Raw genomic sequence first — 21,500 nt, forward strand, 5'->3', positions numbered from 1 at the left:
AAATAATAAGCAAAGATTCAACAAGAGTTGAATTTTTTGAAAGAAATTGTATTCATGGTTCCACTGGTTCATTCATTAGACCTTGGCTTTCCCTTGTTTTCCCTTGACTGCACAGTCTTGGGTGTCCTATTTCACGTTTGTGCCATGAGAATGAATTCTACCCTGACTTTTAGCAAAAATTCTCCAGCATGCATCTTTTTTTTTAATAAGAAATTATTTTCTTCATTTTACATACCAATCACAGACACCCCATTTTCCTTCCTCCTGCCCCTCCAGCCTCTCCTCCAACCTACCCCACATTCCCTCCTACAGGAAGGTAAAGCTTCCCATGGGGAATCAGCAGAGCCTGGTACATTCAGTAGAGGCAGGTCCAAGCCCCTCCCGCTGCCTCAAGGCTATGCAAGGTGTCCCACCATAGGTCTGCTTAAGGGGGCCTCTTGCAATAGGATGGGGATATATCCCTGGTCCAGCTTGCATCTTTAATAAAACTCTTCTAGCCACCTAATATCAATGTAGCATTTAAACTACAAATGCACAAAGCACAAAATGTAAGATAGAGTGTGGTGTTTCCTTTACTCTTTGCAAGAGATATATTTTTTTCTATTTAACATATATGATGTTAGGAGCCTCGAATATACCAGACAGCAGCATGGGTTACATTTTTTTTAGTACTCCCCACTGTCCTGCATATATGATGCCTTATACTTAAAGGCACCCAGTAAGTAATTTTATATAATCAGTTTGGTAAAAAATGATAAACCCTTTGATCTTTCAGCATACTTCTTCCTCCTAGTTAAGAAATGTGCCTCCCCATGGGAGGCCTTGCCTTCATGTGGTGGTGGGTGGGGAGGGGGTTGGGGGGAGGCTGGGGGGAGGGAAGGGGGGACTTTGGTGTATAAAATAAATGAAAAAATTTTCTTTAATTAAAAAAAGAAAGTATGAAAAAATGGTCTGCAAGTGAGGAAGCTGACCCATTTGATGTTTGATTAATCTTGAACAAATGGTGAAAAATATCTAAAAAAAATCAAATAATAATGTACTCCTTTACTGATTTTATTCACATCTGTAAAAGAAAGGACTGAAATACAGTAAGTTGAGTATCAAAAGGCCTTTGAATTGTTAAGAAAATAGAAAAAAATATATATTCTTTTTTTTTAATTCACTTACATACCAGCCACAGATCCCCCTCTCATCCCTCTGCCTGCTCCCCCACAGCTAAGCCTTGTACACTATGTGGAGGCAGGACCAAGTGCCTCCCCAGGGGTGAGCAAGGTGTCTGACCATAGGTAATGGGATCCGGAAAGCTGTCTCATGCACCAGGGATAGAGCCTGATGACACCGCCAGGGGCCCTCAAGCAGACCCAGCTACTCATTGTTTTTATTAATTAGATTTCACATTCCTTTTCTATAAAGAACGTAAAAATTAGGCAAATGTTTTAAAGTCAAGGAGACACGATAAGAACATGTGTAAGAAGCATGGAAATTACTGATGTTAATATGAGAATGAGCAATGATTTCCTCAGTAAATATACAAAAATATAAAATCACAATAAGAAAATAAGTTGGCTTTCTTCTTAACAATTTTCTATAGCTTTAATATATTTGCTTTCAATAGCTTGCTCTGATCACACAGTCTAAAACAGCACTTTCTACTATTGAATTGAAAATACATTTTGAATATGAAATTTAAGGATAAATAAGTGGGAAAATCTTCCCTCCTTCTTGCTTTCTCTACCATGAAATGACTTATTTCTATTGGGCCTCTGGAGTCAGTTTTTTATATTTCAGGCAAAAAAATCATTTTCCATAATTATTCTTATACCCCTTTCCAGTAATACAAAGCAGAATTTTGTTAACCAACACCTGTAATATACTTCATTTCAAAATAATAAAATGTCCTCTCCATGGGGCTCATTCATTTTTTATTCATGTATGTCGACTATTCTTGAGACTACTAAAGTGAACTGATTTTTCTTCTTTAAAATGTTTGCATGTCATAAACTCAGAACTTTTATATTCTATGCATGAAGGAGTTTTTTTGATGGAAGCATGCTGAGCTTAACACGTAATTTACACTGAACTCACTGAGCTTCAAATGCACTCTGGGAGTTATAAAGGTTCATTTCTCCACAGGCTAAAAGACCTGTTGCTAAGAGCACTCAAGTTAAATTTATTCCCGAAAAATGCAATATGACAGGATTCATTCTTGATGAGATTAATGGTAGATATCAAGACATAGGTATAATACACTTGGCCTCTTTGCTATTTTTGAAAAGCTGAAAATTATGGTATACTGATATAATAATAGCTGGTTTAACTATTATTTAAAGACACCAATTTCTAATGAAATGGACTAATGTGGAGTAGATTTATTCTTATATTTTAGTTTAAGAGTAAGTATATATTTAACAGTTTTGTGACATTGATTATTGAGTCATGCAGGTCTATGACTTTTGAGAGAAAATAAATTACATGAGCTTTTTAATTCCTCATGTATGACCTGGAGTTAAGGACTGCAGCAGGGAAGAAAAGGAGAAAAAAAATATAAAGTATTTGGAAACCTCCATCAGCAGAGTCAGTGTGTGGTGACCAACAGAACTAGGGCTTGTGGGAAGAGTACAAAGAGAAGCAGTAGACTGGAAGGCTATGGGGGTCTGTCCAGTCCACAACTGAACCGTTTTCAGCCACTATGTGAGGAGACTTCACAGGGCTGGGGGATAAACCACACAACAGAATCAGAAGTAAAAATTCTTAGTGCTCTCAGAATCTGAAACACATATAAGCCTAATGGGAATCAGGAAGTCATGGAATTTGAGTAAAAATTTCAACAGAAGTTAATTCTCTAGCAAGGCTATTTATCCTCATCATATTCAACACTAACCATATAACACACAGAGGCAAGGTACAGAGTCGGCTTGGTTTCCCAAGTACCTATATCCTAGAACAAATTTAAAAATATTAAAAAACATCAAAATCTCTTAACACCCAACACCCCCTCCCCACACACACTAAGTTTAGTGATTTTACAACATTGGCAGATCTGACAAAAAAAAAGAAGAAAGACAACTCATTGTGAGGATAAGTTAATAGAAAAAGTTTGTGAAATAATGAAGACAAAATAATTTGCAGAGAAGAGTAAAAGCATACATTATAATTACATTACACAGACTGAAAAATATTCAAAACTCAGTATTTTAATTAGACTACCAAACATATAGAAATGTAAAGAACAGAAACACCTTTTCCAGATGTAATGTACATTATGTTTAAGACTGATTAGGTTAGGTTAGGCATCCATTACCCAGTCAGAAAAGTAATGAAAACAACAAAAATCCCTACTAGCTTTAAAGACAATAAGAACAACCGTTCCAAATGACATAGATGTAAAAAAGACTAAAATAAAAATAACAGTGAGATAGAAGATGAACTAGAGCAACTTAAAGGACCATAATATTTGTGTAACTCAAGTAATGATTTGAGAGCGAATGGGAAAGTAAAAAAAAAAAAAATTGAGGAAATAATGCTCAAAATTTCCCTACATTTGATAGAACCCATTAGCTTGTGTGTATGTATTCATAGCATAGACATAAATTTAAAACAAAGGAAAAGTTTCTTCCAAGCAGAAAAAATGTATTATGTATAAAGGTACAAATATGATTGAACATCATTTTCTCCTTCGATCTAGGCCAGTTTAGAAAATAACAGATTGATATTCTTTGTCTGTTACCAATAAGGAATCGTCTATGTATTAAGACACTAATATTTATAAGGCAGGAAAAGAGAAAACCTCTGTCTGTATAGGTATTATGTCAACATACAACAATATAATCATGGATATGTTAATATCAAAGAAGATTTCAGAATAAGGATATTGTCATCAATAATGTAGGATGGCTTAATGACAGAAAATTAGCTAATTCAACAAGAAACAAGTATAATTCTAAGTAATTAAGCACTGGATACTTTAATAACTTCAAAATACCTGTACTGGATCTAACAGAATTAAAAGGAAAAATGCATGAATCTACCAGTATAATTGCTTAAGCAAAATGTCCAGGTTTTTGTGTTTTTCCCAGAGTCAGCTTTGAGTGTAGCCCATGGGATAAAAATACTATACATTTATGTCTAAGCTCTGGTACTCATCTAAAAAATGACTTATACTATTTAGTCAGGAACTTTAGGACTAACATCCTATATTACTACACTAGATTATATTTTTCTTGGTAAATTGGCAAGATTTAATTTTCCAGAAACACCTTGATTATTCATGCAACAAGTGTAACTTCCCTCAGCCTGGCTGCATTTGATCTCTCACTTCTTTCTGTACCAGAAGCCAGGTCTTTATTGCAATCCCCACCCAGTACTCTCACAAACACGGTATTCCTTTAAATTAAGAACAGCTTTTATCTTTCTTTGTTTTCCTTCATTTCAAAAACTTGTGTGATACCTGCCACTGGAGAAAATGAAGAAATTGATGCTAATTTCACAGTCCTTGGCAAAAACACACTGAACAGCTGTCTATAAACACTGAACAGCAAGGAGAATTGAGGATGGGATCTGGATTGCTTTATCCCAAATAAAACACTTTCTAGAAAACTGAACAAGATACAAGAAACATTTTTTATTGTTTGAATGCTTGATCCTAAAGTTCACAGGAAGAATGAACCACAGAGTCTTTTTGTGGTCCTATATGGAGGGGAGAAATAATCATTTATCCCTTTGTGTAGGGATGAGAGAGATCGGATTTCCAATGAAATATATATATAGAGAGAAAGCTTGTGCTCCAATGAGATGATCTTTTCTCCTCTTGTTCAATAATAGTATTCATCTTTTGTAATGGATTTTTCCAAATAGCTTTAAAAAATTCACCAGGTATAAGACAATGTATCTGCTTTGGACCTCAGAGAGTAGAGTGTGAGAAAGGAGTTACAAATAGAGTGGATGCATTATTAATGAATCACCCCGCAGCTGTCCTTAAAGACTGCCTGAAAATGCCTATACATTTAGAAGACACCTGAGAAAAAACGCATGGGAGATAATATCCATTCCTTCTGTTGTATTCAGAGCAATGATCTTGCAGCTTGACCTTTTCATAGCCCCTGTCACTCCTCCCTAGGCAAGCAGTACTTCTGGTGAGCAAATGGAATTCTCTTCCCTGGATTTAAAATAAATATTTGATTGTATTAAAATGGGGGAGTTTATAATTTTGTCTCTTATATGAACTGAAAGTCAGTGTACTGTATTTTATTCATGTCAATTCATTTCAGTAAACCAATTTTCATAATATGCATTTTCTATTTCTGAATAAAGAACACTGAAACTCTCAACTTCTTTAAAAACTAATGGCCTACTGCTAGTCTACAACCAACATACAAGATGATAATAAAAATGATGCCTTAATTACACACGCATACTTTAATTAAAATTGGTTCCATGGTTATTATCTCAACTAAGTTACATAAATAAACTCTAGAACAGGTATATTGTTTTCTGTTCTAGAATAGACAATTGAGAAACAGACAGTTCTACAGTATGGGAGAAAAAGGCTCCGGTGTCATGAATGACCACAGTTAGGAATAGAGCTAAATTATATGTTTATGCTATGCTAAACATCTTAAAATCTTTTATTAAATGGTACAAAATAAAATATTTCTGAGTATTTAAAATTATTTTGATAATATTTAGAAGTAGAAAATTTTATCTAAATCTCTAAATACTTAATTTGATAGAATTTTATCACTATTGAAATAGTCAACCCAGAATTCATACTTACATCTCTAAAACACTGACTTCCAAATTCTGCTGGTAGTTACAAAATCTGGGAACTCTGATGCAAGATGTACGAAAACAGAATGTATCCTCCTTCCTTATTTTTATAGATAGATGTTCAGAATTCACATCTCCTTGCACAATTCCATTCCATTCTATTCTATACTTATTTATTCTTTGCTAGCTTATCATGTACTTTCTCAATCACTAGTTTGTAAAAACAATGTCTTCTGTGATGCATTACATTTGATTCATTATTATCTTTGGAAAATTTTTGTATTATATTTACTGGTTATACTTGTCAAGATTTCTCTTGTATCACTTTACAAGTCACAAAAGGGAAAATCACTTTACAAGGGACATTTAGGATTCAGAGGTAATGTGTTATGAATTTATAACAATTATAAGTTTATAGACTTAAGAACACTTTCCAAGATGATTTTAGTGACTAATCATAGATATCCACTGGACTATTGTTCAGAAAATTTAGGTAAGATGTTAAAGATCTGAAAATCATTCGGTGTAATTTTTAATCAATTGGCATTTAAATAAAGTTTTAAAGCTGTATAAGACTTATTATATTCAAGTTTACGTTAACTACCAAATTATATTATGTTAATCAATAAAATAAATCTCGATAACTTTAAAAGTATTTTATCAAAGAGTACGTTTTTTATACATGCTAAGGTAGAAATAGGAATCAATACTAGAAAAACACCAGAGAAACCCTAAACTATGAAATTCTAAATAACCTAAAAAAATGCAAGATAGAGCAGAATATGCTAGAGATAACTCATTCTGAAACCAGTGAACATTAATAAAATAGAAAATAGATAAAGACAATACAAGAGAAATCTTGACAAGTATAACCAGTAAATATAGTACAAAAATTTTACAAAGATAATAATGAATCAAATGTAATCATACAATAAAGGAATGATGACCATTTGGGACTTTATATGAGAAATTCAAGTTTAGTTCCCTTTCAAAAATGTCATATTAAAAAGAAAAAGATAACATTTTAAGAGAGGAAAAATCACTTTACAAGCATTCTAAAAATTTGTTATTGAAATTGCCTGAAAGCTGGGAAATGTGTAGCCATTCCTAAATGTTGGATAAATGACATATTTAAGAATCTTCCTCCCATTTCATGGTAGATACTGAAATTTTCCCATGATCAGAAATTAGCCAAAGACACTTGCATCTGGCACTTCCTTTCACACTTCAATCATCTTATTGACTATTGCAATAAAGCGGGAGAAAGAAACGAGAGGTAAAGGTCCCAGAAATTATGTGTCCAAGTGTTTCCCCTTTATATTGCTTAAGTGGGAAATTTCATAGCATCTGCAGAATTGACAGAATGGTGAATCAAACAGGTTTTAGGATATATAGTTAATATTAAGAAATCTGTTTATGATTTTAAATTAAATATCCAGAAAATAAATTTAAAACAGAATCCCACTTAAACTTTTTCAAAACTTGTTTAGGAGTAATAAGTCTAAAGAAAACATTTACTATATTTACAATATGAATATGATAGAGATTTTTTTAAGTAAAGGAAAAATTTTAAAAGCAGGTTTATACATTATGCATCAGTTAATTAAAAAAATAAGGAATGTATACATCACATATGTAGTTTATTATATATCAATAACTATACATATAGAAGGAATAATAAATAAATATGTATATAGCTCTTTATAAAATAATGTAATTCTTAATGTAATTAAATTAAAGTTACATGGATCTCCATTACGAATATATATTTAACCTGGAACTACAGCTCTTTAATCAAACAAACAAAATGTCAGCAGATTAATTATAAATTTCTGATGGAAAAATATGGTTAATGAGACTATACACATACACTAGACAAGTTATTCATTTTTATTGGGTAATATTGAATATTTTTCAAATGATCTTATATTTTCAGCCCCAAGGCAGGTTACATGGCTCACTGTATAAGTATTAAATAATTATTACCCATAAGCAAAATGCTGTTTATAATTAATGGTTCTCCTCTAAGAGAACAGGAGGTTTTTCTGTCAATCATAAAGCAAGCAGCTGTCATATAGTCTAAAGAACAAACCCAGTACTCGAAGTTATGACTGACATTATGCATAATTGTTTAATAACTTTCCTGATATTTATTTGTAAAACTATTATGCAGTTCTTAAAATTTTTCTTTTCTTAAAAATGGAATATGGGATGAGATGGAAGAAGAGAACCATAAAAAATATATTATATGAAAAAATATCTATTTTCAATAAAAGAAAAAAAAACTAAAATGTCAATTTATCACGAGGAAAACATATATACTAGACAATTTCGTGGTTCTAATACTTTGAATATTATATAAATATCTTTCCTAAGTGAAGCTATGAAAACTGATACGTCTACTATAATGGTTAACTTGCTTGTCTATGATTGAATTGTGAGATACCTAGGAAACTGCTAAAGCATACACCTGCTGTGTTTATGAGGTTATTTTGAGATAAGATAATGGGGGAAAGACAGGGTCTCCTTGTGGACAGAAACATCCCATCAACTGGGGGACCAGGTAGAAGGAAAGAGATAGGGAGTGAAAGTTGGTACAAAGATACTTGCTCCCTGCTTTCACTCTAGGAGGTTATGAGACAGCTGCTCTTCTGTCATGCCCTCCACACAATAATGTACTCAACCCCTTGAAACTATGATCAATATTATCTCCCTTACGTAGTGGCTCAGGTATTTTGCCAGTTACTTAAAAAAATGACAAATACACTAATTTTAGTGCTAAATATCATAAACGAAGCAATTAGTAATTTCATTTTATTGTCTGTGGACATGCATAAGTCTTTCATCGTTATGAAAATTGTAAGCAGTTAATCCTCTCATTCTCATTTAATAAAAAAAATCATAACCTCAAGGTACCCTAATGAACAAAAACAATATATACTTTAATTTCACATTTATGTCAACATTCATATTTTAAGAGATAAACTTAAAAGTATTCTATGTGGCAACATTTGTGTGTGTATGTGTGTGTGCATAAAGAGAGAGAGAGAGAGAGAGAGAGAGAGAGAGAGAGAGAGAGAGAGAGAGAGAGAATTTATACATGTATGTCAGTGCCTGTGTATGTATATGTGTGTGTATGTACATCTGTCTCTATGTGTGTACATATGAATGTTCTATTCAAATAAGCTGTAAAGCACAAATTCACAAATAAAGTTGAACTTTCACTTGCTTTTTTCTTCTAGACAAGGACTTTTCTGCTGAGGTGCACCTCAGCCTTTCTCTTTGTTCTTTAGAACACACCTTAAGAAGATGGTTTTCTTCTTGGTTAATATTTAGGAAAGCCTGCCAATGTTAATTTCACAAAATGAACCTTCCACTGGATTTCTATGTTCTCTGTAATGAGAAGAATCATTATGAAAGGACATCGTGCAGTCATGCATTTTTCTTTCCAGCCTTGCTGGGTTTGCAGTGCATTCATTCATACAGCCAGTGGCTCGGGCACTGCCCTGCTAACTTGCCTTGTCTGGTAAGTGGAATAAAGATGCACTGTCAGAGATGGTGTATCCTGAATAATGGATAACTGAGAGTCCCCTGACACAGGTTTGACGGCCATAAAATATGAGCTTTGTGATTGCCCTTATATTCATACGCTGGAACTGACGGGGGGATATTATTTCTAAATGCCAAGCTAACTCTAATTGTGGCCAGTTTCAGTAGGTGATTCTCTCATTAGTGTTTGGAGCAATTACAGAGAAAATGGATTGGTGCAATTTTATTTCTGCATTGATAGAATCTATTCTTACTCCTGCGTTTTAGCTATTCAGATTCAAATCAGGCTTCTCATCACAAATGTTCTGTTTGTGAGGGACACAGCAAATGACTAGAGAGCTTCCCACTCCTAATCAAGTTTGATTTCCAATGAGGTCAATGCATTTCATTGCCAGTAATGTGGTATTAAATCAACAGGTAGCCTGAACTTCCCTTTTACTTTGTGACAATTACTTAACTTATTGGCATTCTGATGCATTATTTATCACTTTCCTCTCTTAATGATACAATCCCTTACAATACTATAGAAAATCAGAATAAAATAAACTGAAGGTTTGTACACACACCTGACCTCACACAAGACCACAATCAAAGCATTCATGCAAAAATGAAGCCCACTGTAATAAGAGATTTGGATTGGAAAGGAAATATAAATACATGGAGAAGAGATTTACTGCCTTGAATGAAAATATTCCTTTTTGTCGCATTTTACAGTTATAATGACATAGCCACAATGCTTTACCTACAGATATTGAAGGCAACCAGTTACTGTAAAGAAAATTTAACAGAAATCTCCCTTGCAGGTACCATAAAGTTTTAAAATGTATTATTTTGTTTCTACAAGAATTATTAAGATCACACATTTCCTTGATGGTCAGAAAGAGGAAACTTATTCAATACATTTTGTTTGTCCTATGCATACAATGAAAGCACATGGTATGGTATCTTTCATTATAGAAAGGTAGAGCTTTCATTATAGAGTTCTCTAGATCAGAATTTCCAAATTGAAGAGTGAGAAGAGAATCAGAATGTGAATGTGTATATGTGTGTGTATGTGCCTGTGTGTTTATGTGTGTGTATGTGAAGAATGACTTTTAATACATGGTACACATTGAAATCATAATCTCCAAGACCAATTTTTCAAGAAATAAAATCATTGAAAATAAACTACCTTCTTCTCTCAGTAGAATAAGCATCAATGGCTACTCACCTAATCTCTCAATGGAATAGTACCGCTGCTTGCTGTCCACACGCACTGTCTCAGCATAAGGACTTCCAACGCCATACCCAATAATATAACCTCGCACCACGATGTTTGGGTTGAGAGGAGGAGTCCAACTCATGATGATGCAGTTTGTCTGGGGTCTCACATGAAGGGAGCTTGGCTGGTCAGGGACTTGAGACTCTAGGATTCAAAGACATAGGCAAGCCCCATTATAAAGTCAAAAGAATGGCAAATATCCCATTTAAATAAGACAGTATGTTATTCCACACAGACTCAAACTACAAATCATTTATTCAGTCCTTCTTTACAAGCACCCACTAAATTTTTCATTTTTAATTTGTTACAAGATTGTGTGTGTGTGTGTGTGTGTGTGTGTGTGTGTGTGTGTACACACACACACATATGGATACTAGAGGTAGATGTCTGGTGTCTCCCTCTATAGATTTCTACCATCTTTTTAAAGATAGTTTCTCTCACTGAACTTGCTCCTCACTCACTAGACTGGCTGGCTAATGAGCTCTGGGGACCTGCTTTTCTCTCCTGGCTCAGCATTGGTCTTAGTGTGTACTTGAAGGCCTGGTTTTTACATTGGTGCTAGGAATCCAAACTCAAGCCTCCATGCTTGCTTGGCAGCACTCTACTGATGGAACCATCTCTCCTGCCATATCAAAGAATTTCTTGAATTTCATCAAACATATTTTTAATCGTACTCTTCCCCTCCCCCAGCACTCCCACTCAAAATTTCTTAACCGCTATTTCTGTAGGCACATCTAGTACTATGCATCTTAATTTTAATAACCTATTTTTCTTTCTTCAGATATTCCTTAAGTATCAATAAATTGAAAATTAAGACAAAGAAAATAATTTAAAGAGCCATAAAACAATGAAACTTGTCTTGTCTAAGAATTATTTACTCAACTTAAACAAATATAAAAATACTTGTACCAATGCTATTTTCAGAAAATTTTAGAGGAAACTGGATAGATTGCTCAGCTACTAATAGCGTGTACTGCTCCAGAAGAGGAATGTGCTTAGGTTTTCAGCATCAATGCTGGGTGACTCAATCACCTGTAACTGACATCTTCCTCTAGCCTCCATGAGCACCCACACAAATGAACATATATCTCATTGACCATACAAATATATACATATCATTTAAAAAAAACATAGCAAAATATTTTAACAAAATGGATTGTCAAGGTGAGCAAGATGGAGTTGTGATCTGCCCAGCATGTCTCAAAATGTACTTAGCTGACTACTTGTTAACTCTGATAAAATACGTTATTTGAGGAAAGGAGACAGCACTCTGGATTGAAGACACACAGGTCCAGATTTTGGGAGAGTTTGGTTTCACACCATGTTCTATCATTCACTAGATTCATTGTCCTAATTAAATCAACATGCCAGATAGTGTTTGATTCAAATTAAGAAAGAGCTAAGCTAAATTCTGCACTAGATACTAGCTATGAGACTGTAAGTAAGAACTTGCTTGTAAGCCTCTGTTCCCTCAGCTGTATAATGAAGATAAAGCTGGGAAGAGTTTCATAGGGTATTGAAAAGACTTAATATGAGAGGTAACGCATAAAAAAATCTTATTATGAGTAGTACCTAAGTTCTCAAGAGATACTGAATATTAGCAAGAAAATGTCTGTAGCACTCCAACATTTTCTTTTAAAGTGACAGTATACAAAAAAATAATGAATTTTACTACTAAGCTGATATGGTTGCTACATCATCTTTCTAAAATCTGACTTTATCCCTAAAATACACTGATACTTTTTAATTAATACAGATACTTATATAGCATCTCACATGTTGGAGTGTAGGTTATTATTATTATATATTTATTTAGGATTTCTATTGTTATGATAAAATGCCATGACAAAACACAACTTGGAAAGGAAAGTGTTTATTTCAAATGACAGTTCCCAGGTTACATTCCATTCCTGAGGGTAGTCAGAGCAGGAAGAGGCCATGGAGAGTACTACTTACTGGCTTGCTCAGCTTGCGTTCTTACACATACTAGGAACACTTGCCCAGGGGTGACACTGCCTGCAGTAGGTGTGGGTGCCCTCATATCAATAATGAATCAAGATGCCCTAAAGGCTTATCTACCGGCAAATCTTATGGGGGCATTTTCTCAGCTGTGATTTCCTCTTCTCAGATTCTATCCTGTGTTGGTTTTGACAAAAAAACCCAACCATGACAATAAAGCCATATATCTATGATAGAATACAGAATATAGAAATAGTAGATACACTACCTAAATTATTGTAGTTTATAACATGAGAAAAATCTACGTGTAAGAAAATATTTACAGTAAATTATGATAAACATTATGATAGAATATATATGTATATGTATAAATATATATATGTATATGTACAGGCTATGTTGAAAATCATTTAAGTACTTTGAGAAAAAAAAACAATAAAGTGACTATTTTGACCCTGACAGTCTATTAAATCCTTAAATGTAATTCCTTAAAATTAACAAGTTACTAAAAAATACAGGTGATTTGAACCTCATTCAAGCAATTGTGTCCTTAATTTATCTCTGTCGAAGATATTTGGAGGTAGACTCATTGAATAATGTTAAATAATTTGATTACTCAAGTAACACTATAGTATCTTTCCTTTGTGATTTGATATCAAAAGATAATAATCTCCCTACACACTACTTTCATTCATATTCCACTTGACAGTTGCAGTGTATGTGGTAAAAGGAAGAATGCTCTTAAAAAATTATGACAATAGGTGCCATATAAAAATCATTCCAAAAGAAACTAAAAATGTTACATCAACAGAATTTTCTAAAGATGGTTTCATTTTCCTAAAGATGTCCTTTTGTGAGCAAGAGGGGACAAACTATTATTTTTCTTCCATAAATAAGACTGTTATATAATATGAAAAGGCATCATTAAAAATTATGTCTCAAAATGTGGATATAAACCTTTATAGCAGAAACACACAATTTGTGAAGTATTTCCCTAAGTAGTAAAATAGATAAAAATAGAGGGATTAATATTTTCCAAACCTGTTGGTACAGTATTGCAACTGTTATTGGGATGTGATATGTTCCATAGTACATTCTGTTTAACATATTTTGTTTTGAAATAACTATTAAAACAAAACAATACGCCTAATTTTATTTCAAGAAAGCTACTGAATGTTATTAATACTTTCTGCATTTACGTTGTGTGTGTGTATGTTTACGTGTGTGTGTGTGTGTGTGTGTGTGTGTGTGTGTGTGTAAAATAAAGGCCAGATGTCTATTTGAGACTTAATCACTGCTCCAGTTTTCTTTTGAGACGGTGTCTCTAACTGAGCCTGGAGTCTTAACTAGATTGTTTCTCAATCTAGATGTTTGGAGGATTTTGCCAACTAGTTAAGATCATAGGGATAGAATAAAAGCATATATAAAGGCAATGTTAGAACTAGAAAATCTGATTCATAATACATGGACTCCTGATCAAATAATTAGGACAGTGAATTGTCCATAATTCATAAGAGCCAATTCATACCCACCTACTCACTTAATATGACAATTTCCCTATTATTCTTCAGAATGAACTTTCATTCATATATTTGACCTCATAGGTTATAAAAACATTTATTACTAAAGTGAGCTGTAAAATATGAATTTGATGATTTCTCAATAGAAAGTATGTGACATAAGTACCACTTCTAAGGATCCAATTTTGGAATTTGCTCCTCAGAAGTACTTGAAAGATTTTACAATTATCTCTAGGAAAGTGACTGCATATATAAAACATAAAGAATTTACCAGAATAATTATTGAGATAATCTGAAACCAAAGAAAGCTCATGATACCTGAAATTCAAATTAATGTTGACCCAGTACTCTACCTACACCTGAATAATCATGATATGGAAGTCTGGTGCCATTCATGAGGATGTGACAGAATTTGTTTCTATAATGCATATGTTATCATTGAGTAATGATTATAGGTTTCCACTAATGAATAATGTTTATAAAATTAACAACTGTGATATTTCAGTCATTACACAACATCTCTAATAGGCCAATTATAGTGTAGATAGTGTGTCAATGGAAGAAATACAAAATTAAATAAACAGAATTTAAAAGGAATTCAGGAGAACTTGCTAAATGCTTTTCTAACAGTTCAGTAAGTGATACACAAAGGACATTTCCTCTTGCAGTCTAAAGTGAGTGTTAATGAAGTCTTGCAAATTTGTGAAATGGAAAGCAATGTAAACAACTGCTTAAAGACCTTCTAAGGAATGTGTTTGGTATTTGAAGAAAGGAAAGAAACCTGAAGCTTGGAGGGTTAGATACAAAATTCAAATGAGTTAGCTAATAAGAATGTTAGTATTTGCTTCAATGAAAATTTCCCCAGAAAATTAATGGAATTAGACATGATTACACAATTATTTTCTAAATATGACTATACATATGCATATTCATATACACATATGCATGGCAAAATTGGAGGTAAAATATTCAAATACCATTGTTCATAGCAGCAATATTTACATTGGTTACAATTGACCAAGAGTAGAAATAACCCCTGTGTCAATCAATGGATGAAAGTGTAAAAACAATGTGACAAATCAACAGACTATCCTACCTCAAGAGAGAAAGGACTTTTGAACATGCAAATATGAGTTTAGTGAATATGAAGTTAAATTATACAGCCACCAAGGAACAAATTTCATTCCATTTTTATGAACTGGAATACTCAAATTCAAAGAGCCACAAAGTAGAATAATAATTGTCAGGGGGGAAAGAAAGAAATGAGTTATTGTTTAATTGCTTTAGCATTCAGCTTGTTAAGAAGGCAATGTGGAGGTGGACGATGGTGATAGTAGTAGAAGAAAGTCATTATCCTCAACACAGCCAAACTGCATACTGAAGAACTGTGAAGAAGGTGAGTTTAATATTATGTCTATGTTTGCACAATTGAGATTGGTGAGGAAGACGGCTCAGTTAATGTAACTACGTTTGTTGCCAAGCCTGATTACATAAGCTTGATATCTAGAACCCGAGTGGTAGAAGGAAAATACCAACTCTCACAAGTTGTCCTCTGACCAGTACAGGTATATCATGGCATGTGTGCGCACGCTCGCACATGCACACACACACACACACACACACACACACACACACACACATTAGTGTAACCAAAATGGGAATGGAGGAAGGAGAAGACTAAAGGTGATAGACCCAGATAACACTCTGCATTAAGCAAGACAAGAAGGTGTTGAATGGTGTTTCTTGGCAAGGATGTGGCACATAAACTGTGTTCTATTTTCAACTGGATTGCTATTTTTAATGGATTGCTTTAATAAACTCGAGGTAACATCGAGGAAGGAGCACAGAGAACAGACAAACAAAAGGCTTTAACACTTGTCTGAGTGGATGTGCTGGAGGATTTTAGTTTAAGCAATGCAGGGAGGATCTATTGAGATGAAGGAAACACACGGTTTTGAATTGTGTTAAATTTGAGTGTCTGTAAGTCAAGTGTGTGGAGAGAGCAGGGAAGCAATTGGACATGTAAGGCTGGTTTGCGGTGAAAGATCATACTTAGAAACACATTTATACAGATGCAAATATAAACACACATACACACACACGGAAGCCAGTAGGATATAGATGGTATTTAAAACAAGTGTTTAAATATATATGTACAGCATATGTAAGTAATTAATAAAAATGCAGCCAGGATCATTTTATTACTGTGTTCAAAATCTGACCCTGAAAATTTTCATCCCACACTGTAATACCAGAAACTTTCAGGCCATTTGTGGTCTTTGCCTCTGCCCCCTCACCTTCCTGACTTTTTTTTTTTTTAACATCACTCCCCTTTAATCAACTCATCCCATCTCTCTGCTTCATGCTGATACTTGGCTGTACTCAAACACACCAGATACATATTAGTATCCCATAAAGTTATATGTATGGGAGAAATCTCATTCTGAAGAATAAAAGGGAAATTTCCATTTCTGTTTTATATTCAGAAGTAAGTAGGTGAGTCTGATTTTGCAGTTCTGGATTATGGACCATTTCCTGGTCCAGTTATTATGACGAGGAGGTCATATATTATTGATCAAAATGCCTGGTTCTAACATTGTCATGAAAGATGCCTTCCTTCTGGCCCTGTGATCTTAACTGATTGATAAAAAGCCCATTACATATCTCAATGCAGAAAAGCAGCATGTATTTACACTTCCCTTTTTATAATGATGGAAAAGCCTTGAGGTATGCACACAGAGTAACACTTTTTAATGCAATAAAGAATAAATAGGAGCCCCAAAAGCACCGGAAAGGCCAGCTGAGTACTCAGGACCATGGTGTGCTTACAGCTGTGAAGAACACATTTCTCCGGGTACTAACTTAACCAGGGAAGCCAGCCTTCCCCAAATTATTGCTCTTTTACTTTTCCTGTAGTATTTATTACATTTTTATGCTAACAATTTAATGTAATTATTCCATTGCTTTTTATCTCATTCCCTTTTATAAATTCTCAAACTCCTGCTTCTAGAACAGTTCCTGGCACATAATGCTCCAACATATGGGTATTGAGTCTGTGTTTTCTATAGTGTTAAACACAACTGTCATTATATGTAAAATTACCACAATTTTCTATAACTGTCTCCACAAGATAAGAATTTTAAGGGAGAAAGAGAATAATGTAGAAATGAAATCAGATGAAGATACAGTTATTGATGCTGGTTTTTTTCTCTTCCTAGTAATCAGAAAGATTTGTCTCTCCTGGCACTTTTTTAATGAAAATGATCTGCTGTGTGCCGTCTGCTGTAAATAGCACTGCCAAGTAGGGTCAGGAAGTTGGTACTTTGGAAAAATACTCATTTGTTCTCCATTTTGTGTACTGCACTTTGGGGTTCATTTTTGGTAGACTTTTGTTACAGTCCTTGATAGGCTATAGTTTAATGCAGCAAATTATAAAAGGCAATCGATTTATCCATGTTCTGTCTTCCTAAGCATGATTAATACATGCCAATGTGTTCATGCCCACTTGGCAGGACTTCGTTCCACAGAGAGACATTATCTCCTTAGGCCACTTCCACCATAAATCTTGTTTCTCCACCTTTGAACTCTACCATATAGATTTCTTAATAATTAATTCCTATCATTTTCTTAGCTTTGATGCTTTCATAGCTTTTAAAAGTTATATGCCACAAAATGCACTGAGTGTTAGCCTGCTTTGTGATATTTGGGAAACACTAAGTTACTTTAGCTGCCATCCCATCATCAAACAGAAAATTGCACTCTGTTTAAAATATACTCATGTTGATCCATCATAGTCAGGATAATTTTCTAATCTCTGTGAGTATTCCAAATGAGAAACACAATCACATATCCAAAGATACAAATTAAGCCAGGCGGTGGTGGCGCATGCCTTTAATCCCAGCACTCGGGAGGCAGAGGCACGCGGATCTCTGTGAGGTCGAGGCCAGCCTGGACTACAGAGTGAATTCCAGGAAAGGTGCAAAGCTACACAGAGAAACCCTGTCTCAAAAAAAAAGATACAAATTAAACACCTGTAAATGGAAGAAAAATAGGCATTTGTCTTTATGGAATGGGCTACTTCACTCATAATGATTGTTGAAAAGTAGAAATATTGAGATAATTAGTATCATATTTATTTAATATCAGTGCCTAACATGTGAAAAATGTTAAAAGATGATGTTTATGAAAATAGTAACTATAGCACACACATAATTTGTATTAGTAAAATTTAGTTATTATTGTAATAAGGAGCCTAACAAAAACCTACATGGTTTCTAATACTAAGAAAAAAAATGAATAAAGATTTGTCAGAAAAACATTCCTTTTAAACAACTACATATGTGAGGAGGCTCCAGTCTTTATCAAATAGTATGCTAAAAACATTAAATGTTCTTCTACTAAAAGGGTATACAAATTGTGATTTGAAGATATACCACTGTATCTTTAAAATTCTAAGTCAAGATACTTTTCAGACAACTAACAGCTATGTCTAAACTTTTGCCATATATTTTCAAAGAAACAAAAAGCTCATGATGCATCATGTAAGTTTATGGTTTGGTATTGGGCTACATTCATAGCTATTTTAGGCAACATGAAGTGTGTGAGCTATGAATAGACGTATCTATTTCCAGGTTTTTGTTTTTAATTCATAACAGGAGAGAAAGGTGATGCAGTCCTATGTTTTAGAAAAGCATAACAAAGAGAAGAATGTATACATCTAGCTGTAACTAATACTTTCTCAAAATAACAGTAGATATGAATGAAGAAGCAAACTGTGTGCTACTTATAATCCACATGCTTTCCTAGCTGTATTTATGTCATCACTTGTCCATCTCCTGTGTAATATGGAATGGGTAAGATACTCAGAAGTTCAAGACAAAGCATGATCCTTGGTATTAGCCTATGGAGAGGAGTCTGACCTAGAGACTATGCACCTAAAAGTGTGCAGAAGATGGACAAGTTGATTCAAAAATATACTCCCTAAACCTTGTGGGCAGCCAGCACATGAATTCCCAAAGCTTGAGACATCTGTAGCTGAGTAAGTGAAGCTGGAGTGGGAGTGAGTACAAGATTAGATAGTTGAACATCAGACTGGAGGAGATGATGAGCACAAATGAAGATGAGTTTGGACAATAAAATGATACCATCGTGTCTCTCTATGAACCATCAATTTGGCAACATTACAGTGTCTAGAGTACACGAAGACCAAGCGGTGTCAAAGGAACAGGTGTGACGTTACTTCCAGGTGACAGATGATGATAGGCTAATAGGAAGTTGGGTGGTATGAATGTAACTGACAGGATGGAGAAGGTAAGAATGCAGGTCATGGCTATTGCAATGATATTGAAAAAAGTGAAATGGAGGTGAAGAGGAGAGCAAAACACTGGGGCTTTATGTTTGAGGAGTGGTACCTAGATGTAGTCTCGAGGCAAAGAATACAATGACTAGTTTTTGTTTATTTTTGAAACAGAAACTCATTATCACAATTGGTATTAAAAAACGAAACAAAACAAAACAAAAACATGCAAACAAACAACAAAAAAATCAGTAACAGTGATGTGGTCAGCTCACAGCTAGTGTAAGCTGTACTCTTCTACCCTGATGTCTCAAAAGACAGAAACTATAGTAAGTTCTCTTGACTACTGTTGCTTTCTGTTGTGAACTATGCCATGAATGATCTGGCCGCCCATTCGACTTCTGTTCTAGCCGCAGAGTCAACTTCACTAAACTAATGTTACAGGGAAATCAGACATTGCATGACCTATGAAAAATACTGGTCATGGCCGGTCCCAGTAACATTCAGTGAAACACCTTGTGACTAAGGTGTTGACTTGACTTTACATTTCGTCCTCAAATAGTCAGAAAAATGTTTCTGCCTTTTATTCTCTATTACACTGATTTAATTATGTATTCCTATGCTGGATATCACTGTATTGATTTTTAATCAGATTTTATAGCAAATGTTAATTATACTTTTGTAACTTTCTTGGAATTATTTTACATTTATTCTTCCACATAAAGTTGACTGTGACTGGAACTGTATTCATCACTGATGTGGGAAGAATTAACATTTACATAGTGCTCACATAGTCATCCAGGAATGAATATTTTCTCTCTTTGCATATACATATATGTATTTATATATGTGTATGTGTATATATACATCTATATGTATATTCTGTTTTCTTATATCTCATTTTATATTTTTATAAAAATGTAATATTTTTCTTTGAACACATACATCCTTATCTTGTTAAATTTAGCTGTAGAGATCGTATTTTAGTTTAAGTTTTTGTTTCCTTTTTTTTAATGATTAATATAATTAGTTAATGATATCATTGCTACTTAAGGGGAAATCACCTTTTATATTTATATATAAGATACCTACTGGTTTATAAAATTTTCTAATTATTTCAAATGATTTTAATGTATTTTCTTGAAATTTCCAAATATTCAATAATTGTTTTTTTAAAAAGAATAATACTTTTAGAAGTGAAATGGTATGTTTTTTAAAAATCGTTTCATTTTTTCTACTGAAATCTTTACATTTTAATACCTGAAATAGTTATAACCTCTGCCAGCCTCTTTTGATTTTAAAGAAAATATTTTAATTATTTCATAATTTAGCATAATACTTACTCTTAGTTTCTTACCAAAACAATACACATTTTATAGGCTGCTTATACTCTTATTAACAAGAATTTTTTATTATTACATATTATTATATAAGTAATACACACCCACACAGAGAGACAAGATGTGTGGGCTCTTAACGAGTTCAGAAATATGTCCCCATTTGTATCAGAGGTGACTATCCCTGCTTTCTTAATGCAAACAGGACTTTATCATCACAAACAAACAAATGTGTCATAAGAAACAGTAGTAATACTTTGTTATTCTCTCAAAATGAACTATAGGCAAAGGCAGGGGTCTAATACGTTAAAACCAATAATAACAGCACATGTCAAGTACTTGGTTGTTGTTATAGTCAATCTCTAGTGTGACTTGAGATACATTCTATTGTTATAACTTTCTTATATGACTAGACTTAAGTTTTGGAGAGGTTAAATTATATGATTATACAATAATTGAAGCAGGGCTCAAACTTAATGAATAGGAATCCATACACATCTCTCTCTCTCTCTCTCTCTCTCTCTCTCTCTCTCTCTGTGTGTGTGTGTGTGTGTGTGTTACATAGTAATTGATCATTTCATCAAAGCAATTCATAAGGACATCAAACATTCTGTGAACAAATTGAAGTTTGCTATGGCTAGGAACAAGACTCATGTACTTGGAAATTTGGACACTTTTCCAACTCTAAATAATCTCTGTTTTCCTTTATAGACTGTTGCTCTGGGATTCTGAATAGTCACTTGGCCAAGAACTGAAGCAGACTTTCAATTTCTTAGAAAAATTAGTTTTGGCTTTCCTTACTCCAATCCTTG

At 33.8% G+C, this 21,500-nt stretch overlaps 1 protein-coding gene across 1 annotated transcript in view; it reads right to left on the reverse strand.

The window, feature by feature from the left end:
• Positions 1-21,500, reverse strand: part of Dcc (DCC netrin 1 receptor) — a 722,447-nt gene that overhangs the window by 154,348 nt on the left and 546,599 nt on the right. Inside the window, exon 15 of the mRNA XM_059246128.1 lies at positions 10,526-10,720. Coding sequence (XP_059102111.1) covers positions 10,526-10,720 — 195 coding nt within the window. The remainder of the gene's footprint in view (positions 1-10,525; positions 10,721-21,500) is intronic.

This window comes from Peromyscus eremicus, chromosome 19 (assembly GCF_949786415.1).
Source record: "Peromyscus eremicus chromosome 19, PerEre_H2_v1, whole genome shotgun sequence".
NCBI lineage: Eukaryota > Metazoa > Chordata > Mammalia > Rodentia > Cricetidae > Peromyscus > Peromyscus eremicus.